Raw genomic sequence first — 27866 nt, forward strand, 5'->3', positions numbered from 1 at the left:
CTGCAGCTCTGGTCAAGCCCAACACAGTTCCCCCAACGACCCAGTCCACATGGGTCAAAATTTGGGCTGGGGGAGCCATAGAATCATAGAATACTTTGAGTTGAAGGGATATTTAAAGCTGCCCCAGTGCCACCCCTGCCATGAACAGGCACATCTTCACCAGCTCAGGTTGCTCAGAGCCCTGTCCAGCCTGGCCTGGGATGTCTCCAGGGATGGGGCATCCACCACCTCTTTGGGCAACCTGGGCCAGTGTTTCACCACCATCAGTGAAAAGAATTTCTTCCTTAGGTCTAGCCTGAATCTCCCTCCTTTAGTTTAAAACTATCACCCCTTCCTGAGGGAGCAGAAGCAGGCAGACCACCCAGTCTAAGGTCTCACTGGTCTGGCAGAGAATGAGGGGGACAGCACTATCCATCACCAAGGGCTCTTTGAGGACTGTGAAGTTATTTGACTTTTTTTCTGCTTTAAAAAGAAATACAATAAAAATGTGATTCTGGCTGCAATTTCTAAAGTAGAACTGACCAAATACCATATATAGTATCAACTAAGGACAGCCACAGACTTCCTTCCATCTCTGTAAGCCATCCCCTTTCCTACAGCACCATCCAAGTTGCATTAATCATGGGCTTCTTCAGCATAAATGGGATTAATCTTCCCTCTCACTATTTCCCTGATGTTTTGTAGCAAATCTTGGATGCGTGCGGAATGCCGTGCACCTCGCAGGCACAGTGGGGAGGCAATGCAAAGGAAATGGGAGCTATTTCTATCAGGTCAAACCCCACGGTGTTTCCTGCTCCTCCAAGAAGATCAGTCCCAGGTGATCAGAGCCCAGTGCACACTGAGGTAAAAAACACTCACTTTCTCCATGTTTGCTTGCCAAAAAAAGAAATAAATACATAAATAAAATGTTTGCTGAGTGACCCATCCTATTTCATTGGTTTAGAGATCTCAGCAGCTTCAAAGGCTACTTCTGTGTTCTGGGCTTTGGGCTTTTGTTCTGAAAAAGCTCAGAGCGAGCTTCAGAAATTGAGCTGAGTGAATGTTTCCAACTACCTGTCGACATCTTTGACTCCCTGGGAGTTTCTTACTTTTCTTATTCTCATATGTATTTGCCAAAGGACTCCTTGGAGACGTGCTTAGTGTTAAACAGACGTATAATGTAATGCACGTATTCATAAACCATTAAAAAAACCCCAAACCCTTTGTGCTTTATCTAAGCTAATAACAGTCTTTCACATGGAGGATATAGGTCCTTCATGTCATGTCATGTCATGTCATGTCATGTCATGTCATGTCATGTCATAGTGTCATTATAAACAAAACTCCTTAACATATCTTTTTCTCCTTTTTTTTTTTTTTTTTTTAATTTTAATGGGAAAACCACTCATATTCTGCCACATGAAAGTAGATTTGCCTTAATATGTGGCCATGCTGATTACAAAGCCTTGGAGATCTTTAATTAAATCGCTTGGGTTTTATGTATTTCTTTCAAAGAAAACCATCAAAATAGCATTTGTGACTCATTACAGTTATAACAGCGACGCTATCATCTTTGCCTTCTTATATTACTTATTTTTGATCAAAACCGCTGCGTGCCACACATACCTTTAGCAGCTTGTGAGCGCATATCTGAGGATGCTCCCCAGCAGCACTGAGGCACGGCTGGTCTTGGCATCCATCAAACGGAACCAGGCACATCTCTAGCTGACTCCCCAGCTGATCCCAAAGGTCCCAGCAGAGGAGCTTCATGAATACATAAGCTTAATTTATCAGAGCTTGAGGATACACTAAAACCCCTTTGCTCATTTGCCCACGGTCCTTACAGGACTCCTCATCAGTGGTGACCTCACAAAACACCCTTCACATGATCATGTCTGAGTGACAGGAATGTCACATCCCTCTTCCTATTATGTTTCCATTTATTGAGGTTGAGGAGAAAGCGGTCCTGGCCTCAATGCTGTCATGCTGGCACGTGTCCCCTCGTGTTTGGGTTCCAATACCACAGGACTTCCCTGTTGCCTGGCAAGTGGCATGTGGGTATAATCAGCCTCAGGCAATTTATTTTTACTACGCTGTATAAACACCATGCTGAAATTGTCACTGTGATTTAAGAGGTGGCAGATTTTTCTGTTACTGATTTTTTTTTTTTTCTTTTCTTTCTTGACACCTTCCACTCCCTCTCTGGAATGGCAATGCACAAGCAGCTTTCACCAAGGATTTCCCAAGTGATGGGGCATGTTGCTGAATTCTGAGCTCTGTCTCTCCAGGCTTCCCTAGATGATTTCTTGGAGACTGCAAGAAGGAAAGGACAAAAATTATCTTTCTCTTTTGCCCAGCAACCATTTTGCGTGCTGAAAATAGAAGTATAATTTTAAATGAGCCGCTCAGAGAGACATAATCACCGAATACAGATGAAATCACTTAAAAATTTTGAAACTGGCAACCTCATATATTTTAATTACAGACTACAGTGATATTCTGCTGAAAGCAATTATGTTGTAGCTCTTCCCACACACACGGGCAGTCCCAGTTGTGCTCCACAAAGACTAGTGGTTAAACTTATAAGGCATTGTGTATGTATTTTTTTTTAATCTATTTTTTTTCGTCACTTTGAAAGAAGGCAAGAGATTCACTGTTCTGGATACAGCCTTATTGTATATATGTGAGGTACATTTAGGTAGGCAAACGTAGGTACATTGATTGCAGCAACAGAAGCACGTATCTGCCGCAAGAACAACTTCTTTTCCTCCACTTCTTGAATGGCCTCTTGTTTTTGCTGTGAAAATGGCCGTCCCTGCTTCGTCAGTACTTTTCAAATTTGCCACAGCCAGAAAAGATACCTCTGTTTAAAATCAGAGAAACGATCCACTAAAAAAGCTTCAAATGCAAGATATCTATTTCACTGGGTTGGACTGGCCAACGAGCGTGGCTTGCTGAAATGTGGTCGAGATGCTCAGATACAGTTCATGCTACTGATACCCCTTGCTTGCCCTTCAAAATTAGCCCAGATGAATGGGCCCTTTTGTAGTGAGGAAAGAAACGGGCAGAAATCACAATAATCTCTTTCTAGCCAGGCTTCTGAAGCACAGGGTGAGTCAACAGGCTCTGCCCGGTGCTGGAGAAGAAGGAAAAGAGCAATTTCTCGCGGTTTCCTTGGCATGTTGGAAACTGAAGGCGATCTTCTTGCGTGCAGCTCATTGCACCTCAGGCTGGTCGCTCCCGTTGACTCTATTCCAGCTATTCAGGCTCTGTGGGGCTGGGGACCACGAATCGCATCCTTCACAGCTCAGCACCGTGGCCAAGAAGGTTTGTCCGGTGTCCTGGTACCCCTCAGGTGGCAGGAGGTAGCAAACATCTTCTGGCTTTGGAGCTTGGTGGCTTTCAACTTTTCCACGCACACTTCCTGGGCCAAAGCCTTCTCTTTTGGTGAGGAGTTATACTTCTTTCCTGTTATTCTAAAACTAAGTACTTTGCACATTTGGGAAGTATTATTAAGTAATAGTCTGAGTGACGGTCTGTGGTTGGAGTTAATTTCTTCCAGTTCTCAAAGTGTCTAATTACACTTTCTTCAATGCTAACTGTATGGATTGCTTCAAATGTGCAAAGACCTCTTGTTTAAGTTAAAAAAATAAAACCCTCAGTTCATCCCTCTAGAGTGAAGGTCTGGGACTAAAGACATAACCCAAATGTCTTCTGATTTCAGCATTCTTCATGGTTCTGTACATCTTCCCCCCAAGTACCCTTGAAAGAATAAAAACCAACAAGCCAGATAATATCTGTTGTAAATGCATATCATCCCTTTTATACAATTCCAGTATTCCCCAGCTTAAAGCCAGGTCTGTCTTCAACTTAGACCTACATCAACTGAAGACATGATTAGGCAAATGTAGGCAACCCCATTTTAAGAAGTTGTACCCCACTTCAGGTGCAATCACTGTGGTGGGGACGTCGTGACTGTTTGCCTGTTCCTAGTCCAGGGTAATGTGAAGTGGGTATTGTAAAGTGAAGTGGGCATTGGAAAGGCCTTCAGGCTGGTGCATTTTGTCCTGGAGCTGGGGCAGGGTAGGAGGACATGTGTGGGATCTCTGACACGTTGCCTGAAAACAGCAGTTTGGTGAGCCACCATAACTGGGCTGCATTTGAGATTGTTTTTAGTGGTCGATAGAAGAGCAACACAGCTTTCATGTGGAGACAGCTCTCAGGAGGGGGAAAACATCTATTTGGAGATACATTTCTACCTCTTTGCTATGGCCAGTTTAGAAAAACAAACATATCCTGCAGCTGATTTTTCTGATTACAGTTTAAAACTCATTAGGTGAGTGGCAGGGGAGACACAACAGGGGCAGAGCTGCTGGTGGGGCTATGAGAGAAGCCGAAAATGCACATTGCCCTTCAGTGGCAGAGAGACAGGTTCTGGGAAGGCGCCAAGAGCTCAGTCGATCTCTTGACTACAACTGACCATCACATAAGCCTCAATTCAGACCAACCACAATATACTTCTTGTCCAAGGATTTTGTCCATCCTTGGCTTTGGCCTTTCATGGTTATCAGATCTTTTCCCCATTGTCAGACCACGGAGAGGAAAAAATAACATGGAGAATTGGGCAGAGTGGGTAAGATGCGCTCATAGCAATGCACAGGGCTTTGTTTTGCACAGCTAGTTTGACGCAATAACCTGGGCTGATGCTACTGATTCAGTCGCCCTGTTCACTGACTTCTCTGAGGGATGGACATGTCCAATTTGAATGGCGGCCTGCAGGACTAGACGTGGTCTCCTTCGAGACTGGGCGAACTCACATTGTGATTTATTTTTCTTTCCTGGGGTTTGTGACTGAATCAGATGGGAGAGAGGAAGTGAAGGTTTTTTCCTTCTAAAGATTTATTTCGTTACATCTGCAACAAGTCAAGAAGAGAACAGGGTAGAAAGGCTTTTGGTTTTGGGCCTGGAACAAAGCTCAGTACTTGAGATAAACAAATAGGGGGAAAGGAATTATCAGAGAAAAAGCTGGCCACAGACTTTGTTATGAGTTTTACTGTAACAAGCTGAGAAACTTTGGTAAATTAAACCGAACTGAAAGCAAACCGGGCTTGCGGGGTAAAAGGGAAGGCAGATGACTGAGGTATCTCACAGAAGAAAATGGTTGGTCGGTCTGGCTGGCTGTCCTTCTCTCCTACATTGCTCTTATGTGTGGAGATACTTGACATGATAAATCTTGGGAGGACCCAGAAGGTTTCTCAGGTACATGAGTTGCCCCACCGTTGACTTTGACAGCCATGAGCAAGCTCTGTTAACTCATCCATCAAATGAAGTAGTGGTGCTCTCTTAGTTATACAACAAACACCAAGATACCCAAGTACCAGACAACATGTAGGAACTGATGCAGCCAGGAATTGCATTCCAGTGTGTTTTACCTGCCAGGTGTGATGTGTGGTTATACACACAGCCAGAAACTACATTTACACACAAGACTTTTCTCAGAGCTGGCTGCAAAATTTTCAAGTATTCTATTGCAAGTAATTTTCAAAAAATGTTGCTGAACAACGACACCTTGTCCAAATTTCCACTTTGGTAAGCAGGTGTTAATAATTCTTACCTAGTGCTCAGGCCGGTGTAGGAGTTCAATTAGTCTATATAGGTCAGCAGAGGTGGTGAAAAATAACAAAAGATCTGAGTGATACAGCGTTTGTTAAAATAACAGAATTTATTTCTCTGTGAGGGGAAAAAAAAGCGAGAAAAGATGAAACCTTCATTTCCACAGTGTTAAATTAACAACAGCAAAAACCACTCAAAAAGAATAAACTGCATGTTAAGTAAATTTTAAAAGAATTACTATAAAATGAATGCCAGCTTGCTTTTCTTGTGTTTGCAAATACTGAGTCACCAAAATCCTTTATAACACCTCCTAAAAAGCTTTGAGGAGCGTGCTGGTCACAGCTGCCCTCCATGTATCCTTAGGACTACAGTGTCCCTCAGGACATTGGTGGCTGGGACTCTCAGCAGGACAGATAACCCCTCCAGAAGGCAGCACATCCCACCACAGGTCTGACAACATTTCCCAGTTACCTGTGTTGAGTGCTCCTTATCTGACTGATACCCTATCAACCCCACTTGGGGCAAGGCTGGTGAGATAGCAAAGTGGCACAATTAGCGGTAATTAGTCTAGTGAGAAACCTACAGGTCGGTGTCTCCTGGTCCCTCCAGGGAAGCTGGTGAGGTTGGGTGGCCATTGGCCTGGTAGCCACAGGATGACTTTTGTGTTGCCAGTTCCGTCATGTTGTTGCGTGTGATGGGGCTGGGATTAGGGGCAGAACCCCCAGGAAAATGGGGGGATGGTGGAGGTGCCTCCACCCTGGGGTGGGAGGGTGATTGGAAGGCTCACACCTCCACACAGGTGCACAGGCAGGCCACCCCACAGCATTTAGAGCCATTGGTCTCACTAAAACTGGCCAGGCTGATCTTGCATGAGGTGGTCCATGACCATAAAGCACCTTGCAAGGATCTGCTGCTCCTCACTGGTCTGCCTGAGGTGGGGAAATCTCAGGCTGGTGGGAAATTTGGAGAACTGGAGAATATGAGTCCCTCTAGTACAGTGATACTGGGGGTTTTCTAAAGCAACAAAGCCCTTGAGGTGACCCAACCACAAGTATGCCCTACAGAAGAAGAGGGGAAAACCTCAGTAAAGATGAGGCATGGGTTGTTTTGTGCACACACAGTCTAATTTGCATCATAGCCCAGCCTGGGGCTGGTGGACAGCTGCTCCAATTGCTTGCTCCAAAAGTCAGCTTTGCCTACGCTTGGTGAGCACTCACCCTTGAGCTGAGGGTTGTCCAGTTTCCAACCCACAGCTCCGTCCTGCAGCGTGGTCAGGGTTGTCCTCCCTCCTCCTGCACGCACATGGCTCATGCACAGTTAAAGCCCCTGTGCACGACATCTCCGAATTAATGGGTTGGCCATGACAGTCACTGGTGTTGCTGGCCAGAAACCTGTAAAGCAGAAGGAAAATGGATTTGGTGGCTGAACTACAAATACTCAATAAAGCACAGTTTGTTTCAGTGCTTTTTTATGTGGTTCTGTGCTGACTTTTTGTCCCCTAATTCACAGCAGAAGTGAAGCAGAGTGTAGTAAAGATTGAGCATGAATCCTTTGCGCTTGGTTAATGGGAACAATTACAGAAGTTTCTTCTTTTTCTTTTGCCAAGCTGTGATATGAAATCATTTGCTGGGTTTCTGTTTCCATGGAAACAATTAGTTTCGTACCATTTTTGTATTACACATCAGTGAAGCGATTAACTAAATGAAGGCCAACACTTCATAAATGTATTGTCTCACGCAGTAATCAAGTAGCTACCAAGTACCACAACTAAAATGCAACAAAAACAGCTCTGTAAAACACGAATGTGTGAGTATTTATTGATCTGATATGGCACATCATTTATGAGCCAAAAATACCCAAAATACCAAACGTGGGTGTTTAGATGTTGCAACCTTCACTGGCTTTTGAGTAAAGCTCCATTTTCTCAAAGGGTCTGGTCCCCTTGAGCCATCTCCAGGAAAGGGTTTAGGGACCTGTTATGTGCTGCAGATGGACTTCAGCTGCCGATGATGCCGAGAGCTGCCCATCAGCTGCCAATCCATCTTGCAGGCTAAGGCAAGCCAAGGGCAGATGAGTTGCAGGACTTCCTAGCCCTGTGTGCTCACAGGGACGTGCCTGGTCCCCAGCCTTTCTCCAAGGACTCTCTACGTATTTCCTCCTTAAAACAAAATATACAAAGAGTCCACCCGGCATGGAGTGGAATTCAGGGCTCTGCCTGTTCCCTTCCGAGCACATCTGGGAACCTTTCGCTCACAGAGCCGAGCAGCTGCACGGCGAGAGAGGGAGGGAGGGAGGGAGGGAGGGAGGGAGGGAGGGAGGGAGAGAGGGATGGAGAGTCCCATGCTCTGCCATGGAGGAAAGCGAGGGCTGGAACAGGAATTGAGTTCAGGGATGATGTGGTGGGTGGCTCTACCTCGAGGATGTTCAGCGGGAAATGGGACAGGATCATTGGGAGCTGACGGGCAGGGATGACTCCCAAGACTTCAGGCTTAGTATTTCATTTCTGAAAATGAGCCACTCAGAAGTCTCTGTAGGAGTTGAGGTAGCTTATTTTAATGAGTAGTTAAGGAAGAATTCACCATGCAACCCTCTATACTGGACAGTGGATCCTTATTTCTCTGAGCAATGGATTTGTCTTCATCTCCTCTCTTGAAATCAAACCTTAGAGAAAAGGAAATTACCTTTTCTCCTTTGTTCAGGATTTATACACAAGTGGTTGTGGAAAAATAAATAAATAAATAACCCATTTTCAGTTTAGCAGTTTAAGAATATAAGAATTTGGCTTGGAGCACTCTCCTTTTTCCCCCTCTCTTTCTGTCTGTATTGAAATATCTTCTGGGAAAGTGATGTGATGGACATAGAAACAGTCTCTCCCTGTTCCTGATGGGCAATCAGAACATGCTCAGTGACCTCTTTCACTGTTATTTCTTGGATGAAGACAATTAGTTGGCCCTTCCAGACAAATGCAAACAGAAATTTCACAGGAAAATGTCACATGAAATAATTTTCTGACCTGATTCCAAAGAACACCATTTCTGCATGAGGGGGAATGATTCATCAATGAGTACAAAATGGACCCCAGCTATCCAGTGCAACGGTATTTTCTGTTACCCCTTCTGCTGACAAGCTAGCAGGTGGTGAATCCTCACAACGTGACACAAAACGATATGTTCTGTAATGGATGAAAGGACCACACAGAGCTGTATCCCCATCCAGTTGAGGTGGACACCCATCCACTTGCATCTGACAGAGCTGTTTCTCCCCTTCTCCTATGTGCCCCACTGCTGGATGGCTTTTTTTCTGATTTATACTTCCCTTTGCTTATACCACAGCATCTCAGTTGCAACTCATGCTGTAAGCATCTTTGTTGTCCTGTGAAGGAACCAAGAATAAGATGATGCCTAGCAGGACTAGCTGCTCTACCCAGTCCTGCCTTGGTCCTCTTGGTCCAAACTGCATGACCAAAGGTGCAGGACATGCATGGACCATGCTCATCCAGAAGACTTTAAAGCCATGTCTGTGCCTGATGCACAATTACATGCTCACAACACAGATGGGTGGCAAATCGGGAGAGAACAGGCTCAAGTCTGCACTTAATGGCCAGTGTAAACATCCCCCTGAAATCTCCCGGCAGAACCAGCCCCAACTGTCTCACTGTTATTCCCCACTCCCCTTTTACCATCCAACCTCCTGACCTTGCAAAAATATGTCTTTGCAGGGTCAAAGCTTGAGCCTGGAGCAGATGTTGATGCCTGGGATCAGGGGTGGGTGGCCCAAGGGCTGGACAGTGCAACATTCCTCTTGCTGTGGTTGAGATAAGGCAGCCCCACACCGTGATTTACTCCAGCGAAGCGAAGTTTGAGTGAGTCCTGCATGTTCCCTGGCAGATGAGGCAGGAAAAATCCTGTAGAATGAAAACCTTTCAATCTGCCAATAATGGTTTTCTTTAGAAAAACATGTAATTATATACAGCTAAAAACGCCATGCTGGTCTGGACCACAAGCCATCACTCACAGCCTACAAGCCCAAACGCTCTGGAATGTACCAGGGACTGAGCTCATTTATTTCTGCCTTGGTTAACCCTGGACCAAATTCTACTGGTTTTGAAACCTTCTCCTGGTTGGACTTCAGTAACAAAGGCGAGACAAAGAGCAGCAGTGCTTTCGAGTGAGAAGAGCTTGTGTGAGATGTTTAAACTTCAGGGCTTGGGAAGGGTCAGGGCTTCAACAATGCACATGCATCTGCAGAAACATTCACTCTGGCAGTGCAATGCCAGCCCCTGGGATGCCTGGTTCAGATGCTACCATCCTCAGTGAGAACTTGGAGATACCAACCAGCCACTTTACCAGATGTGACTGGTTGTTCCCTTCATCCTTCTGGGTTGGACTCAGATGATGGCTCAAGATCCTTGCCTAGGAAAGGCATTTCCAGCACTGGTGGGTGACTGTTGAGAAATACGTTCAAGCAGAGAGATGTCCAGATTAGTCTGAGTTATGACTCCACATCTAAGGTCACACTGAGAATGTGACATCAAAACCAGGACTGAATTCCTCTAATATATAAAAAAAACTTCATCGGGTACAACAGATGACTTTGGAATTTGAGCACGCACTTCTTTTTTTCCCATATATTCTATTACGCAACTTCTTCTCCCTAGAAGAACACCCAGTTCTCATGTTTTTTTAAACAAGCTAAGAGAGGTAATACTAATAATCTGGTCCACAGCCTGCGACGGTTTCTTTCGTTGCTTCAGCGTGGGACAGCAGATGTTCTTAACCCTATCTGAGGAAGCTCATGGAAATGAATCAGGTAACAAATAGAAAACATACAGTTTACGCAACAGCATGTAACTGAGAAATCTTCCCTTGGCGAAACAATAGGCCCATTGTATTCCCCATCTGAGCAGTCGGTAAACTCTACTAGTCTGGGGCTGTAACGAATTAAAGGCTTCTCTGCAGCAGATACAATTGCTGCTAGTTACTAAGAAAAGCACGTTTTCTGGGTGTCTGCGGCACATTAAATGCATGCGTTCGTGTTCCCAGCATAGTCAAAACTTGCAAAATAGTAGAGGGGACGGTGATTACCAGACTTGGGTGAGTCAACTCTATAGTGATTTCTCCTGTTCCGTAGGACACTGTTTCTCAAGGACATGGTAGTAGGGATGCTTCCAGCCAAAACGGCTGCTGCTTTGGTAGCAGAGCTTGACAACCTGGTTGGATGGACACAAGTGCACTGGCAGCTCTTCTGCTGCCTACATTATCAATATTCACAGTTCTTGGGCTCTGTCCTTGGAGATTTTCAAGGTTCAGCCAAACAAAGCCATGGCTGACCCCATGGACCTGCTTTGAGCAGAAGGTTGGGCTGGAGCCCTCTGAGGTCTCTCTGGATCATGCAGATGCCTGCTGAGGCTGTGACATTGGGACAGTAGGTTACAGCATGGGGTACAAAGGCATCCAAACTGGCTTTAGGCAAGGTACTAAATCTTCCCTTGACTATATTTGCAGCTCTAGTCAGTCAGCTTGGCCTATATTGGATGTACACCCATCTTTTGGTTGGAAGGACAGAGGTAGATGCTACTTGGCAATAGATGTGGTGCATTTCCAGTGGAGTCTGCACCAGTGCTGTAAAGCTGCAGCTATTTGAACACCAGAAATGGTTAAAACTGATCTGTTAACACTTCTGACATGACTGTAGTAACAATTAAGGCTTACTGTGAGACAGAAAAGATCAAATCCGGGTGGTGGAAATTAGGAAGCAAAATGCCAAGAACAATAGCTAGAACAATGTCATGAATTTCCTCCACCACAGCACCAAAGCAGTGTGACACGGAATATTTTGATGGGTCTAAATAATTCAGAGCATTGGTTTCACTTAAGAAATTCCAACTAAACATGCTCGATGTTTGTGTTTTCTTTCTAAGTGTTAGGAATGGTTTGAATTGCTATCAAGGGTGCGCATCATTGGAGTGGATCCTGGGCTCCTGTCTTGCTGCTCCGCAGGCTCCAAACCAGTAAACAGCTTAACAAAGCTGGGAAAAGGGAGCCCAAGACCTGTGAAATAGGCTTTCTCCTGCGTTCACTTTCCCAGAGCACACACATACCATGTGTCATGTTGAAACTGGATGCACCTGCTAGAGGAGCTGTGTGGGGGCAGACATTATACACCAGTTATAAATCCTTAGGCTATCAACAGCCTTTAGTAAACATTTGGACAATCCTTCCTACCTCTCGGTCGTCCAAATATTTGCATCACGCAGGGCTGCTAGCCGTTTCCTGACATGCCGCGTATCTAAGAATATCCCCGGATCGTAGGTCGGTTCCAGAGCGTTGTGATGGATAGTCTTATTGGATGAAATAAATGGCTTGGGGAGAAAGAAAAAGAATCTATCTGTCTCCTGATAATAAATCCAGGTCAGGATGGAGTGAAACAGCTTGCAGTTGTGGATGGTATTTTTAGAGAGCTTTTAGAACCTGCTCTGAAGCACCCAAGGGTTAATGATGAACAGCCCGGAGCTCAATTAGTGGAGATACTTCTCTCAGTGACTTGGACTGCTTCGGACCAGGCTCTCAGAGAAATGGTTGAAGAAGGTCCTGAAAGTTCTTCCTTCCTGCTGTGCTGAGCGCAGGGTTGGAAATAGCCCGAGCCAACTTTGGATATGAAATAGGACCCTGCTCCACCAAAGGCAGGTTTGGCAGCTTTTCCTTCAAACCAGAGCATCTCCCAGATGAATCACAGGAGGAGATCATTGCAATGCACAGAGCTTGTAATCTGTGTGTGAAGCATTTAATGCAGCACAGTTGCCAAATAGAAATAAAACATGGGGTTTTTTTCTCTTAATGCAGAGAGGGGAAAGCAGCCTGGACTCTGCTTTAGCGGTAATAGGGTTTAGCAGTTAATTGGGTTTAGCAATTAATAGTCTTAAACACAAAATCCATGTTTTGTGATTAAGACTACTGTGCTAAATAATGATGTTAGGAAGATTAAGCCTTGTGACACAATAATTCTAGTCTTCTACTCAACACATGGCTGATACTTTATGGCTAAATATATGCTATAATAAGCCCGCGGATTTTCTGATACTGTAGTAATGCAAATAATCAACTCTCAGCTTAACTGCAAGATACAACTGCTCAGGGTGCACTGTGGCTTGTCCACTGCACCTTCAGTTCAGACCTTTTGTTTTAATCTTCTCTCTCTCTCTCAATAAACCCACCAAACCCACTACAAGTAAAAACAAGGAGGCTTGATATCATGTGATAGAAAATATGTGCTGTAAATATGTTTTCTGACTGTGATATGGGGCTCACCCCCCTGTTACCACCAGGTAATCCCCCTCTACCACCCACCCCGCTTTCTCCAGCATCTCCTCTCCCCCCTCGGTCATCACTTCTTTTTGGGAAGCCCAAAACTCCAACCCCTCTTTGGACAGACTAAACAACATCTGCAAAGTCGCCTTTCTCCCCTCCAGCCCTCCCAGGGGAAAAGAGCCGGTCCCAGATGGACAGGAGAAAGCCGGTGTCACCGGGGAGGGCGAGCGGGGCTCCCGGGGGGTGCCAGAGAGCAGGGATGTGGCGGAAGCATAAAGCACCTGTTGGGAGGCTATTTAGGGATTAGCCAAGTGCTGACAGACAAATTGGCAAGATTAATAAGAGCAATCAAGGCTGTGTGGGCTCGAGTTGTGAGCTGACATTAATGTGACATCACTTTCATCTGCTTTTGCCTCACACCGCATAGCTGGTCTGCGGCATCATTAGTGCTTCTAGAGAGCAGCACAGTCGGATGTGGGGGTTCGAGGAGTGGGGGGATGTCTGTGGGTGTGTGTACATGTGTGTGCACGCGTGTGTGTTGGGGTAGGGGACAGCACTTTGTGCCCATCCTTTACCTGGTCCCCATGCAGGAGCTGCCCGCTGTGACCAGCGCAAGGGCTGTCCCTGCTCCAGGACAGGTACCAGCCAGGGGTTGTGTATTTTGGGGGACCACTGGGCCCCCCCAACCTGGATGCCCCCTACTCCCGGCACCTCTGCAGGGCCTACCTGGCTCCAACAGCATGGGCTTAATTTGGTGACATTTACTCCAAAGGCATCTGCTCTACTGGCTTTGGGATTTTTTTTTGCCCTGACCTACTAAGTCACTTAATGTCACTGCAAAAAAGACAACGTTTCTCCTCTCTCCTCTCCCCCTCAAAAAAAGAAAGAAGTAAGATGAAAAAAAAAAAAAATAATAATGACATAATGGAATGAAGGCTAATTCCAGGTGCGAGAAGAGAACAAAGAAACTCCTTTGTGGTCATGCTAAGCTCCATGCTGGAAATCTCCCCTTTCCACAGGGAGATGGTTTGACCACCTAATGATATTTTAAGAGAGAAAAAGTTATTTTCAGAGCACTCCTTTGCCCCCACAAACCTGGGGGAAATTCCCCCTGCAGCTCTAGTGCAGCACAGCCATGGCACTGTGGGAAACTTTGGGTAGGGAAAACTTTGGGTAGGATTTCCTCATTTTCCCTTTTTTCCCCTTGTTTTCTTGAATCCCTTCCCTGTTGAAGTTCCGCTCACCCCAAATTTTGTTCACATCCCCTTCAAACGGCGACTTGTTCACACTCTGATTTTCTTTGAGCTTTACTCAATGAGGAATCATAACAGTAGTAAAACAATCTGACCGTACAAATCCTCCAGGTCTGCCTGGTTCTGCCGGAGAGGCTGCTCTGTTGAGAGCTTTTGCCCACAAAAGGAAAGTGTTGAAAAGGAGCAAGATGCCAAACGCTGTGCGCACGTTTGCTCACAGAGCTCCTGGTGGGGGGAGAAATCCACTTGCTGGGACCCAAAGTGGATCCCTCCATGCTGGAAAACTATTAAGTGGGGGAAAAGTCTGTAAAAATCTAATTTTTTAAACCATCACTATCAATAGTTCAAGCATGCAAATGAAGACGGGGATAGAGGGAGTTGGGAGGGGGGCAGGCAGGAATAATTTTGTAGAGATGGACTTTTGTTAAGAAAACCAGAATGAGACCGACCCCAAAGTCAGACTTTGAAATCAAAGTAACAGGGTGACGATTGCTGCTCCCCTCCAAAAAAACTTCGCTATTTTTATTTTTGTGTAAATCGATTGATTAATTCATGTTTAGTTTGCATTTATAAGGACTGGAATTTTTTTGTTGTTGTTGGTACCATCTTAAATGGGTAAATTACCGGGCTTTTTTGAGCAGATTTCAGGTTCCGCCTAATCCCACCCGACAAAACCCCCCTGAGCACTTCGTATCCCCACCGCGCCTGCGGTTCCCCCACGCAGCTGAGGTTTTGGGGGACACGCACTCGTTTGCCACCGGGACACGGAAACCCCTCTGCGGGGTCCGGGGGTCTCGGGGAGGTCGAGCTGAACCCCTCCTTCCCCTACCCGCCTCCAGGAGGCCGGGACTCGTTTTCGTTGATTTTTATGGGCAATTACTGAAGATGCTTTTCCCCGCAACGCTCTTCCATCCCTGCCCGCAACACCGGGAAATGCAACCCCGACACCAGGGGGACAGGGCAGCACGGTGGTCCCCAAAAATCCCAAGTGCCTTTCTGCTAAAAATAATTATTTTTAAAAAAAAAAGCATTTTTTCGCTCCCAAAAATTGATTAGGTTTGAAGTACACAGTTTAGACCAATCCGGCAGCAATATCCCGGGCATTCAGTGGTCTGTTTGTAATCTCAGCCTTTTTCATTAACATAAACACTACTTCAACAAAAATACACACGGCCACCTACTAAGCCAGTGAAGCAAATGCGGAGCCCGTCGCGGCGCGGGGGTTAAGCCGGGTTTAACGGGCGCGGAACGGCCGCGCATCCCGGGGAACCGCGGGGGAGGAGCTGCGTGGAAAACCCACGAGAAAAATCGATGTTAAACCCGAGTTCTCGTTCGTGTCCCTGCCCCGGGGGGTTGCAAGGTACCCACCGCTAATTCCCCTCTCAGGGAAAAGATTAGGGAAACAATAAGACCTCTACCCAAATCCCCCAAACCTAAACCCGGGGAGTTTTTTTTTCTTCCCCCCGTTTGTCGGGTCCAGGGCCGCGGTTCAGGGAGCGGGCGGCAGATACCGGGGCGGCCGCAGCCCGTGTTCCAGGGAAAAAATTATATCTTCTATGTCTTGTTATGGGTTTTGCAGGAAATTATTTTCCCTTTTCGTACTTGCTTTCTTGCTTGTTGGTTTTTTGTTGTTGTTGTTGTTGTTGTTGGTTTGGTTTGGTTTGTTTTAATTTGGTTTTGTCTTTTTGTTTTCTTTTATGTTTTTTCTCTCTCATTCTCCCCTTTTCTGCCTTTGTCTTTTCTTTCTTTTATTTTACTTGTTTAATGTTTCTCTTCTCAACTTTTTATCTTATTTCTTTTTCTTGTTTTCTCTCTACCTTTCTCTCTTTTTCTCTCTTTCTTCCTTCCATTTCTCTCTTTACTTCTTTCTTTCTCTCTTTCCTTCTTCCTTTCTTTCTTTCCTTCTTTCCTTTTTTTTTCTTTTTCTTTTTTCTCTTTCTCCCTTTTCCAGTTTCTCTCTCTCTTTCTTGCTTTCTTTCTCTTAACCTTTCTTTCTCTTTTGCTGTCTCCTTCTCCTGTCTCCTTCTTTCTCCCTTATTTCTTTGTCTTTTTCTCTCCCCTTTTTTCCCTTTTTTTTCCTGCTTTTCCTCTTTCTCTCTTTTTTCTTTTTCTATTTTTATCTTTATGTCTTTCTTAATTTTTTCCCCTCTTTTTTCTTAGCCATTTTCCTGTTTCTCTGTTTCTTTCACCCTTTCTCACTCTCTCCCTAATTTCCCAGTCTCAATTTCTCTTTTGCTTTCTCCTTTCTCTTTGTTTCTTTTTCATGCTCTGTCTTTCTAGTTCTCGTTCTTTGTCTCTTTCTCCTTCCTTTTTTTCTTTCTTTACGCAGGTATGTACATAGTTCTGTATGTCGTTCTGTCTGCTGTCTTTCTTTTTCCTCCCTCTGTTTCCTTCTCTCCCCTCCAGGACAGTTTCTCTCTACTCCCCCGGTCCCGTCCCCTTTGGTGGGGGAAAAACCGCTGCGGGGGGAGAAAACTCCTTGAGCCCGTAGTGATTTCAGTGCAGCATTCAAATTCGATCGTTCGCAAAGGAGAAACGAATAATCCCGTAAGAAAAATAATTATGCTGCAACCTAAGCCCTCGGGCAGCATCTTTGCCCGCAGGTAGCCCGCAAAATCTGCCGAAGAGAGGGATTTTTTTTTTCCAATGCCTTGGCGACCAGGCAGAAATTCCCTCATCCACCGATTGCAAAGGGGTTAGATTCAAAACTATTTTGTATGTTCGTAAAAGTGGGATTTAAGGGAGATTAAGAGCGCGGAGCTGAGGGTGCTCTGCAAACTGTGCTGGTGCGGTTTTTTAATTCAGCGAGATATTCTGAGAACAGGAAAAGTAAAACCATTTCTGGGCTCGTTATTCGAATGTGTAGTGAGTTTTGCGCCAGTTTTGGTGGCTTTTTTTACAGGTTTCTTCCCCTTTCCTCCTCGACTTTCACACACACGCATCCCATTCCCCAAAAAACCCAGATGCGGGCAGATGGATGGACCCGCTCCCGTTATCTGCTTGATTCTCACAAAGAGCTTTGCTGCAGAAATCGGTTAATTTCGGGGCATAATAGCCAGTGCTGCGGAAAGCCTTCGCACCTGGGGCTGAGCATTTCAAGTATCCACTGAGCATCTTTCCCGGGAATGCCAACAGAGAATGTTATTCCCTGCAACACATTTTTAAAGCTCACCCCCACCCCCGCCAAAAAAAAAAAAAAAAAAATCGCTTATAATATTTAGCTAGGGACCGGCTGTGCAAAACGGCTCATTTTACGATGCGCTTTTCTGTTTTACTAAGGAGACAGGAAAGATGAATAATAGATTTTTTTGGTGTCTTTTAAGTCTCTGCGCAGGCTACTGCGAAGCAAAGGGGGATTCGAATCTGCAGCACCCCGTAATGTGGCTCCAGAGCCCGCTGGTGCACTGCAGGGCTGTCAGAGCCCACCATTTAAGTGATACATCATTAGTTGGGAATTTAGTAATTTAAAAATAATAATAATAATAATAATAATAATAATAATAATAATAATAATAATAATAATAATAATAATAATAATAATAATAATGCTAAAAATAGTTTTTGCCGGGAGAGCTTCCAAGGAAAGCCCTCCCCGGTTCTCTGCAAATAGGGGAGCAGGGAGAGGAGAATCGCAGTTATTTACAGCGGGGATTTTTCACGTTGTTTGTGAACACGAGTCCCAAAACTCCACCTTTGAGTCGGGGAAGGTGGGGAAGGGAGTTTAAATGGGGGATTTATTACAGAAACAAGGTCTGAAAAATCAGGAGGTTGCCCTGGCTGTGCGGGGTGACCTGAGTCCGGACAAGGGGTGTCCCTGGGACGGGCAGCCAAAGGCGGCTGCAGCCCCTCAGACCTGGGCCTTGGCCGGTGCAGCCCCCCGTCTCCCTCCTGCCGTGCGATGTCCGTTTGCCTGGGGGCTGCCAGGCCGCTCTGCAGCCCAGTCCCTCTCCCTGCAGCAAAGAACCCGGAGAAACGGCCCACGGGTGTTTATCCCACCACAGGGATGCTCCGGGGCTCCCTCCAGCAAAAGTCGCTTTTGCAAAAGAGCGGGGGGGGGCTGGTTGGTTCCAAGACAATGTGCCAGCTCCGTGGGCAGAGACCAGAGGGACAAAGCCCCTCTGCTGCACCAGGGACTCTCTCGCACTCCGGGGGCTTTCCAGGTACCTGAGGAGGTCGGTACCTCCCGGCAGGTCGCTGTCCCCACCCGGAGATGGTGCCAGGCTGTCCCCGCTCTGCCCTCAGCATCCTCCGCTGGCAGCCGTTATTTTTGTCACATCCCTCCCCACGGGCGACAGCCGCGTCCTGCGTGGATGGTTCTGCTTCCACAACCCCCTCTCCCCGCTCGACAGGTGACAAGGGGTGGTGGCTGTTAGGGGACCCCGATGCTGGGACCCCAAGGATATTTACCCTGGAGAGCGCCCGGATTTTGGTGCTTCTTGCCTCGGTGGTCCCGGGAAGGATCATGATGCACAAGGACCTTTCTCCCCCCAGAAGTGCACCCGGACTCGCAGCACCGGGGACCGATCCGGGCCCCCCAGTTTCCCCCGGGTTTTCCACTTAGGAACCCTCATCCCCAGCGCAGGGGACCAGGCGCTGCTGTCCCCAGGGAGTGCGCAGCGAGGGGCAGCACAGGCAGGTCGATACCTCTCAAAACCCGTCGGGTTTGTTTTCTTCATTTCTCTATATTTCAGCATAGACGGGGCCGCCAGCTTCACTGTTACTTAGCCCGACAATAAACCGTCCCCGCGGCTTTCAGTACCCGCGCAATAAAATAATCCTTTCCTCCTTGATTTGTGCTATTCCGTTGTAACTTCTCTCACTTCTTCGTGCAGACGGATTTTGTGTGATACCCCGAAACGAGGGACCGATGGTGCTCACCCGCCTGACGCTAAAAATGCCCCCCCTCCGCCAGCACCGGCTCACCGGTGCGATTTAGACTTGGTTTGGGTTTAAAGTTGGGGTGAAAGCAACGAAAATAATTCAATAAGCTTGGAAACAAGGCTGAGCCCCGGGGAAGCCCCTTGTCCTCCCCGTTTGGTGGGAAGTTCCCGGCCCGGCCGGACTTTTCTCTCATAATATCGGGAGCTGGAGGCGATTCCGACCCCAATAGCTGAGTGGATCGCAACGTTTCTCCGGCACCGCTGTCCCCATTTTACCACTAAGCCGCCGCGGTTTTGGGCTAAGAAACCTGGAACTGGTTCCCCATTTTGTCTGCTCTGCCGAGGAGCTGGTAGAGGGGGGCATCCCTTCCCGAGGGTCCTGTTTGGTTTGGGGACATTCCCAGCACCGGGACTCGTCGCTAGAAGAGCTCCCCCAGGGCAGAAGATTTGTCAGTAGTAGGAATGTCTCTGCAATGCCAGCCTGGATTTACACCTGGATTTACACTTCGGGTCGCTTTTAAGGGCGAACTTTTTTGCTGAGGAGTGGCCGGGAGCATCGCTCGCCAGGTCCCAGCTCAGCCCCGCTGTTTCTCTCGGTACCCAGGTCTTCGGTTCTGAATCCCAGCCAGCCAAAAAGCATAATCTCTCCGGGAAAGTATTCTAGCTATCCGTCCCTGAGCATGGATATAAATACCCGGAGATATTTTGAAGGTCTCTGTGGGAAGCGATTGTGTCTAAGTGGTAGCGCTCGGAGCTTGTTATCGCTGGAACCGATTTGTATTGCAGGGACTGGGTCCTGCCAGAAAACTAAAAAATTCTGCGCTGAAGCGGGCTGTAAATTCCTGTGCTGCAATATTTCATCGAAGGACGTCATGGAAAATGTGGGCTTGGCGGGGGGGAGCGGGTCGTAACTGGCAGAGGGGTGAAAAGGAAGACGAAACGGGGGAAGTGTAAGATTTTCTTTTTTTTTTTTTTCGTTTTCTGACCAAAGCCTGAACTTCTGCCTGAGACGCAGCGGCTGCCAGGCAGCCCGCAGCCGCCTTAGGCGCTCCGCTTCGCACCCACTCGCAATTTCGGCTTTTTCCTTCCCAAAACCTCCTTCGGGTCCCGCTTGGTCCTGAAGACCGGGCTGTGCCCGCAATGAGTCCCCGGGATGCGAGGGGCCGGGCTCTGGGTGCCACCGAGAAAGGGCCCCGTCCACAACCAGATACACGCACACGCGTGAGGCAAAGCTTTGCCATGTGATGGACCCGCAAAAATGGTTGGAGGGGGTGCGTGTGTCACCCCAAATACCACCTTTCCCTCGACCCCACGTCCTCGCTCCTTATCCCCAGCCTTGAGCCCCTCGTTTACAACGCACCCCCTCGGTCTTAAATAAACGTTTAGGGATCAGTTTGCCGCGGATTTGGGGCCAGCGGCCACGGGGATGGCCACGACTGAAAAAAAAAAATTTAAAAAATTAAACAGCCGAGGGAAAAGGGCCGGTGCTGAGGAAAAGCGGGGGGGAAGGGGAGTCCTGCGGGTGGTGTTAATGCAAAGCAGGGGCAGCGGGGAGTGGGACATGAGGCGGTCACTCCCCTCGCCCTGGGTGGTCCGGGCTCGCAGGAACACCCCGGCCCCTCTCCGAGCAGCACCCAGCCCGCCTATAACAATACCACCTATATACATTTCCATACTCGGATTACACCCGGCCTGGTTGCAAAGTTGACTTCACTTAAGCAATTAGCTAGTAAAAATACCTTCGGCGCAGGAAAAGGAAGAATGCTCGGATTTGTCTGTTTTTACACAAAACACTGCCGAGTTTCGGGGCGGGGGAGGGAAGGGGAGAGGGTTTGGGAAGGAGCCGGTTGGGAAGTGCAGCGGGGCCGGGGGTGTTCGCGGGGAATATGCGGGGCTGGGACAGCAAAACGGGCCCCGAACGGTGCCGGGATTAGCAGGGCTAATTACTCTAGACTTTTTTCTTTCTTTCTTATCTACTTTTTCCTCTTCCCTGTATCTATCCCCCATCAGAGGCTGTGGGTAAACCTGATTAAAAACACCCAAACCATCAGCAAACAAAAGCAAAAGAGAGCCCCGATCATCCGCGGGGGCAAATTCTCCTCTTCAACCCAGAAATTTTCCCGTCCTCTCCCCGCCAAACATTCATCCGAGGCCCATCTCGAATCTGAAAGTGCTTCTGGGACCTGTGCGGAGCTTTTATTAGCAATAAAGCGTCACCACCAACCCCTGTCCGTGTTTTTCTCCCCTCCATCCCTCCAAGGCCAGCACGGTCCCTCCAGCCCCGGACACCATCATCCCCCTCGTACATCAGACTCGGCTTTTCCTCCCCAAAACTCTTCTTTCCCCAATTCTCGGTTTAAAACCTTCCAATGTTTCTGCTGTTCCCATGGAGAGGCCTATAAAACTCGGGGCGACTTATTTCCATTTTTAACATTTGCTGTTTGCAATAATACATCGGAAACCAAATCTTCACACCCAGAAAAGATACTGCGAGAGGGAGAAAGGGTGTTCGTGGAGACACTGATATTATTTTAAGGGGAATGGTTTGATTTTTGGAAGTTTTGTGGGTTTTTTGTTGTTGTTGTGGTTTTTTTTCTGGGATATATATTTATTTCCTAGTGGAAACGCTGCTGGTGTGACGGTTTTGAGCGTGAGTTTTACACGAGCTCTTTGTGTTGCTTTTCGAGCTCAGTTCCCGCGTGTTTTCTGGGCAGGTGGGGGAGATTCAGTCGCAGAGCGGTGTAAAGTAAAGAAAACCAACCTTTTTGCGGCCCCAGGCGGGGGGACACTCGATGTGGAGCAAAGCTCAGAGTCAGCAATGCGGTTCCCCCGCAAAAATAAAAATAAATGCAGCGAGAAGAGAGAATGGTTCATTCTGCACCAACCGTCCCGGGGCTGTAGAGAAGGTGATCGCTTCCCGAAAAATGGATTTTGGGAATGGTTTTTCCCCCTCCCGGAGCAGCCGCTCTCGGTCGCCCCGGACGGGAGGAAAGAGCGTCCGCCGCCTCCCGGGCAGCCGGAGCGGCCCCTTCTCCTCCTCCTGAAGGGAAAAGCTCCAAAAATAACTGTTCACTGCCCCCATCCCCTCCCCGGGTACCTGTCCCCAGCCTGGGGTTTGCCCAGGGCTCTCCCTGCCTGTCCCCGAAGCTCCCGCTTTCCCCCCCCGGAACAGGAGGACCGGTGTTTTCTACGAGAGGATTTATTTTTCGGAAAGGGGGCAGACGATGGAAGGGGAAGGAGAGACGGGAGGGAAAGTAAAAAAAAAAAAAAAAAGAAAGAAGAAAAGCCCCTGATGTGAAATCCCTCTTGGTTGTATCACAGATGTGACAGGCGCCCCGGAGGCTGCTCACAACTGCTCGCGAATAACGCGGGGAGAGTTTGGGAACCCGATCGGTATCTCTATTTTAAAAAGGTATTAAATTATCATTAAAAACTTTAAAAGCCAATATGGAAGATGGGGGCCTGCGGGGGGAGGGGGTCCCTCTCTCTCTGTGCAGAGGGACAGACCCACAGCACTGCGGTGCGGCCTGCAAGTTGGGGAAGTTTTTTTCTTCTTTTTATTTTTTTTTTCCCTTTCCTTTCTCTCTTCCTTTCCCCAATCTTGAAAGCGAGCACGCTGCAGCAGCCAGCACATCTCCTCCGCTCCCAGCCAGCAGCCCTGGAAGCCCAGGCTACTGCAACCCCCGCTCCCACCCCCTGGCAGCGCAGGTTTTCACGAGGGGTCCGCAAGAATGTGACAAAAGTTTTCAAGCGACTTACCCTGATGAGTGACAGGTCTCCTGGTGGAGCGATGCTCGAAAGGTTTTTTTCTTTGGGGAGTGGGAGAGAAAAGGGGGTCTCTGACCTCCTTCCTTTCTATTCTGCGTCCCCCCACCCCTTGTGTGTGCCCGTGGCATCCGCCGGAGCGGAGCATCAGGCTCCTGGCATTTCACTGCAAACGTTCAGCACAGATTTATACACCCCCCCCCCAAAAAAAAAAAAAAGAAAAAATATATATAACACACCCTTATCCCTAAAGCAGCCTCGGAGCAGCCGGGGGGTCCGAAGCCCGGACCGACGGCGGAGGCAGAAAAGGGCATTTCGAGAGGCAGCAAAAGTTTTCGCCGATTTCTTTTTATTAAAGCACCCCCGATCCCGTGTTTACATTGCGCAGTATAAACATCCTGCCCGGGCCCGCCGGGCTTAAAAGAGCGCACGAAGAGGGGGTTTAAAGTGGGTGAAGCTCCGCGCTGCGCGCAGGCCGCGGTTCAGCAGCGCCTCCGCCGCCCGCGGAAGCTCCGCGCTGCCCGGCAGGCTCGATCTGCCGCGCCTCGGCCCCTTCCACGGCCCGCGTGGGGCGCTTCCCACCCTCCCCCGTGATTTCCAGCAGAGGAGAGGAGGGCAGAATGGAATGGGGGGTGGGGGGGAGGAGGGGGAAGATGACACCGCCCCACGCAAGCGCCGCGGACACGCGTGGCACAACCCGCCCCACTTCCCGCCCCCCCATACATGCGGCACACCCGGGGTGGGCAGGGATGCGTCGCGGAACCCCCGGGTCGGGTAGGGCGGCGTGGAAATGGCTCTTTAAAAACTGCCCACCAGCTGGGAGCGGGGAGCGGAGGCGGGCCGGGACAGGACGGCGGAGGGGGCCGCCCGGGAGGGCGTGGGGGAGCGGGTCGGGGCGGGGATCTCCTCTCCGCTCTTACGTCTGTCAAGAAGCAGCAGACGCCGCTGCAAGAGATAAAGTAAAAGGCGAGCGGCGGGGCCGGGGACAGACTTGACAGCCACCGCGATGGGAAGCAGCTCCACGCAGCACCGGCCCAGCTAGAGCCGGGGCGAGGGGGGGACGGCGGCGGCCCCGGGAGCCCGGCCCGCCGCGGGACAGCGGGGCAGGCGGAGGCGGCGGCCACCGGCTTCTTTTCTTGCGGCAGCCGAGCTCCGATCGCTTCCACCCGCCCCCCCATCCCGCCTCCCTGCGGCCCCCCCGACCCTCCGCCTCTCGCTCGCCTTCTGCAGCCGGGCTCGGATTTAGGGATAAAGTGGGAGGAGGAGGGAGAGGAGGAGGGGGGGGTGTCGTGTCGTCGCTTCCATTTGTTTATCCACGGCGGGGTGAAGTCTCCCGGTGGAAAGAAACCCCGCCGGCGGGCCGGGAGGAGGCCGGGGGTGGGGGAGTGAGTGGCGGCGGAGCCCCCAGCAGCGTGGCCTTTTTTTGGGGGGGCGCGTAGGGGAGGGTGGCGGAGGAGGGCCGGGGCTGGCCGCCGCGGACCTGGCCGTAGATGACTGCAGAAGCGCAGCAAGCTCTGTCCTCTCAGCCCCCTCCTCCTCCGGTGCAGAGCAGCTACGGCCCCATGTCCTCCGTGGCCGAGAAGCAGCCGCAGAGCTCGGCCATGGACGCCGCCTCCGCGGCGCCCGGCGGGGCGACCGGCAGCGCTCCGGGTAGCGGCGGCAACCCGGGCAGTGGCGGTCCCAAGGCGAAGAAAACCAACGCGGGGATCCGGCGGCCGGAGAAACCGCCTTATTCCTACATCGCCCTCATCGTCATGGCCATCCAGAGCTCACCCTCCAAACGCCTGACCCTCAGCGAGATCTACCAGTTCTTACAGAGCCGCTTCCCTTTCTTCCGAGGCTCCTACCAGGGCTGGAAAAACTCGGTGCGCCACAACCTCTCGCTCAACGAGTGCTTTATCAAGCTGCCCAAGGGTCTCGGACGCCCGGGCAAGGGCCACTACTGGACCATCGACCCTGCCAGCGAGTTCATGTTCGAGGAGGGCTCGTTTCGCCGCCGACCCCGCGGTTTTAGGAGGAAATGCCAGGCGCTGAAGCCCATGTACAGCATGATGAACGGGCTCAGCTTCAACCACCTCCCCGAGAGCTACGGCTTCCAGGGCTCGGCCGGTGGGCTGTCCTGCCCCCCCAACAGCCTTTCCCTCGAAGGGGGCTTGGGGATGATGAACGGGCATTTGTCCAGCAACGTGGAGGGCATGGGCCTCGCCGGACACTCCGTGCCCCACCTGCCCGCTAACGGTGGGCACTCCTACATGGGCAGCTGTACCGGCTCCTCGGCGGGGGATTACCCGCACCACGAGAGCTCCGTGCCCGCCTCTCCGCTGCTCGCCGGCGGGGGAGTGATGGAACCCCACTCTGTTTATTCCAGCTCGGCCTCAGCGTGGGCACCGTCCGCCTCGGCGGCGCTGAACACCGGCACATCCTACATCAAGCAGCAGCCCCTCTCGCCCTGCAACCCCACGGCAAACGCGCTCTCCTCTAGCCTTTCCACGCACTCCCTCGACCAGTCCTACCTGCACCAGAACAGCCACAATACCGCCGAGTTGCAAGGTAAGGCGCGGACACGCATGGGAGAGACCCGGGGGATGCCGGTGGTGCGGGAACGATCCGCAGTCACGCGTGGATTCCGAGCTTCGCGGACAGTGTTAATGCTGGGGAGGAGGCTGTCGTCCCCCCCGCTCCTCGTCTTCCCTTCCCAGGGGTAACCGGGCAGCCGTCGGGGCTCGCCCCGATGTGGGACCCGCTCTACGGGACTGGGAACCGCCGGGCCAAGGCTCCGCTCCCCGGGGCGGCTGCTCTGCCGCTCCAGGCCCAGAACCGATGGGCGCAGGCAGGCGGGGAGCTGCGGGAATGCAACGTCGGGGATGAGCCCGAGGGGTCTTCCGCCTCCATCGAGACCTAGAGGCCTGCGGAGGGAGAAAAATGGGGGATTTCTCCACCGACGTGTCCACCATCCTTCCCCCTCCCGTCCACAGCTATCAGCTCCTCTCGGGGTTGTGTTTTCCAGGCCCATCGCCTCCCTCTGCTCCTCCGCCCATGCGGAAGTCGGTGGCCCGGGCCCCCCGCTCCCCGCAGCCCCGGCCCGGGCTCGTCCCGGCCCCAGGATGGAGGTGCCGGGGCTGGATCTGCCCTCGCTCCTGGGGAAGGGGGGAAGACGGTGTTTCGGCCGGGAAGAGGCCTTGGGAGGGACGGGACCAGCGCTGGGCTTCATCCTGCGGCCCAAATTCACCTCGGGGTTGGGATTGGCCTTTTGGGGCACGGGGGAGTCTTGAGAGCCGTGGTCGAGTGAAGGGGCAAGTTTTGGGAGTCCCTGCACATCATCTCGGGCCTTCGGGGGAGCGGGAAGTGCCTGGAAGAAATGGGTGTGAAAAAGAGCATTAGCGGGTCAGAAACACGAAGCAAAGCGGGGAAAAAAACATCAACCGGGCCGGTACGGAGTGGCCGAGACCGGGCACAGCACCGGGCCGGGGGCAGCGCCCGCCTGTGGACACCCGGATCGTTCCCCGCTCGGGGTGAGCGCACCCAGATCCGCTGGAAACAGCAAAAATCCGTCCCGAGGAGCCACCGGGCCTTCCCGCGGCCTTAACGGAAACGCTCCGAATTAACACCCAAATTAACAGCGGCGGGGAGCGGGGGCCCCGGCCGGGCGCTTCTCCCCAGAGCACCTCAAATTTACAGGGCGTTTTTTTATCCCGAAGTGGCGCCAGAAAGGGCAGGAACAGCCCGGCTTTCGGTGGCGTTTCGCTTTCGGCCTCTCTGTCCGGTCTCTGCCACCGGCCCCGCTGGGCGAATATGTTGTCCCCGCTCCGCACCCCGCGGACATTCCGCACAGGAGGAGGAGATGGGAAAATCACCCGGCACCTTCAAGGGGGCAAAATGGGGGAAAAATCTAAACGCACCCCAAAGTAAATCCCATTTCCTCGAAGCGTCCTTGGGCCGCACCGTCCCAGGCCTGCGGAGGTTTCTTCCTCCGCACCTGTCCGCACCCGCGGAGCCCCGGAACTGCCCGTGTATTTGTGTGCGTGCAAAAATACCCTCAATTTCGAGCTGACACCCGGGGGCTGCGGAAAGTCTGGTGGGCTTTTTTGTCTTTTAAAAATTTTGTTAGTCCCAGACGGCGTCTTTTCCCCCTCGTGCTCAACCTCCTCTACTAAGTATAATTCCGAAGGTTGACAATCTTTCTCCCCCTCCATCCCGCAGGCATCCCGCGGTATCACTCCCAGTCTCCGAGCATGTGCGACAGAAAGGAATTCGTCTTCTCTTTCAACGCCATGGCCTCCTCCTCCATGCATTCAGCGGGCAGCGGCTCCTATTACCACCAACAAGTGACATACCAGGACATCAAGCCGTGCGTTATGTGATACGGGGCGGAAAAAAAACACCTCCTGGGGAGGGCGAGGCCTGACCAGGCCATCAAGCCCCCCACCTCCAGGACCCTCTCGGTGGAAGGGGGGGATCTCTGCAGACTGGCTTTGTTCAGGAGGGATAAACAGGAGCACCGGAGCTGAGCATCGGCCCGACCCGGCCTCCACCGCGGGTCTTTAATCACCGACGGTCTCTGCCTTCTTCTGCTTCTGCGCTTGGGGTTGGGTTGAGAGGAAAGCGAAAAACAGCCCTCCTCCCTCCCCCCTAAAAAAAACCCGACTGCGAGTTCGGGTTAAGGGTTTGACAAATGAGGTTATGATGCTTCTTAAAAAAAAAAAATAAAGAAAATTACTAATTCAGTTTGTAATTGGCATTGAGCGATGCCACCATCCCGGCTGGCAGGCGCAGAGTCGGATCGGGCTGAGGGGGTTGGAAAGGACCGGACTTTAAAGCCAGCGCATCCCGCTGCCCCTCCGCGCTGCACCGCGGGGAGCAGCGGAGTCACTGCCCGGGTTCCCCCGCCCCAGCCCCTTCGGTCCCGTCTCACTTTGAGACCCTTTTTCAGATATTTTTTTTTTTTACTTTTTTTTTTTTTTTTTTTCGTTTCGGCCAATACCCAACGGGTAAAAAAAATCCCTCAGAGGGATTTTTTTTTATTTTAGCTATTTTTTGGGTTTTTTTTTGCCTGCAGGATCAGACCCTAT

The 27866-nt window shown here is 50.3% G+C and overlaps 1 protein-coding gene across 1 annotated transcript; it reads left to right on the plus strand.

Moving 5' to 3' along the window:
• Positions 1–24287: 24287 nt before the first annotated feature.
• FOXF1 (forkhead box F1) lies at positions 24288–27158 on the plus strand (the record flags this gene model as incomplete). Its single annotated transcript, XM_082062685.1, has 2 exons — positions 24288–25347; positions 26998–27158. 2 exons carry the CDS (start codon positions 24288–24290, stop codon positions 27156–27158), a joined length of 1221 nt encoding a protein of 406 aa, XP_081918811.1.
• Positions 27159–27866: the final 708 nt, after the last annotated feature.

The sequence above is a fragment of the Streptopelia decaocto genome, assembly GCF_964273445.1.
Source record: "Streptopelia decaocto genome assembly, chromosome: 11".
In the NCBI taxonomy this organism is placed as follows: domain Eukaryota; kingdom Metazoa; phylum Chordata; class Aves; order Columbiformes; family Columbidae; genus Streptopelia; species Streptopelia decaocto.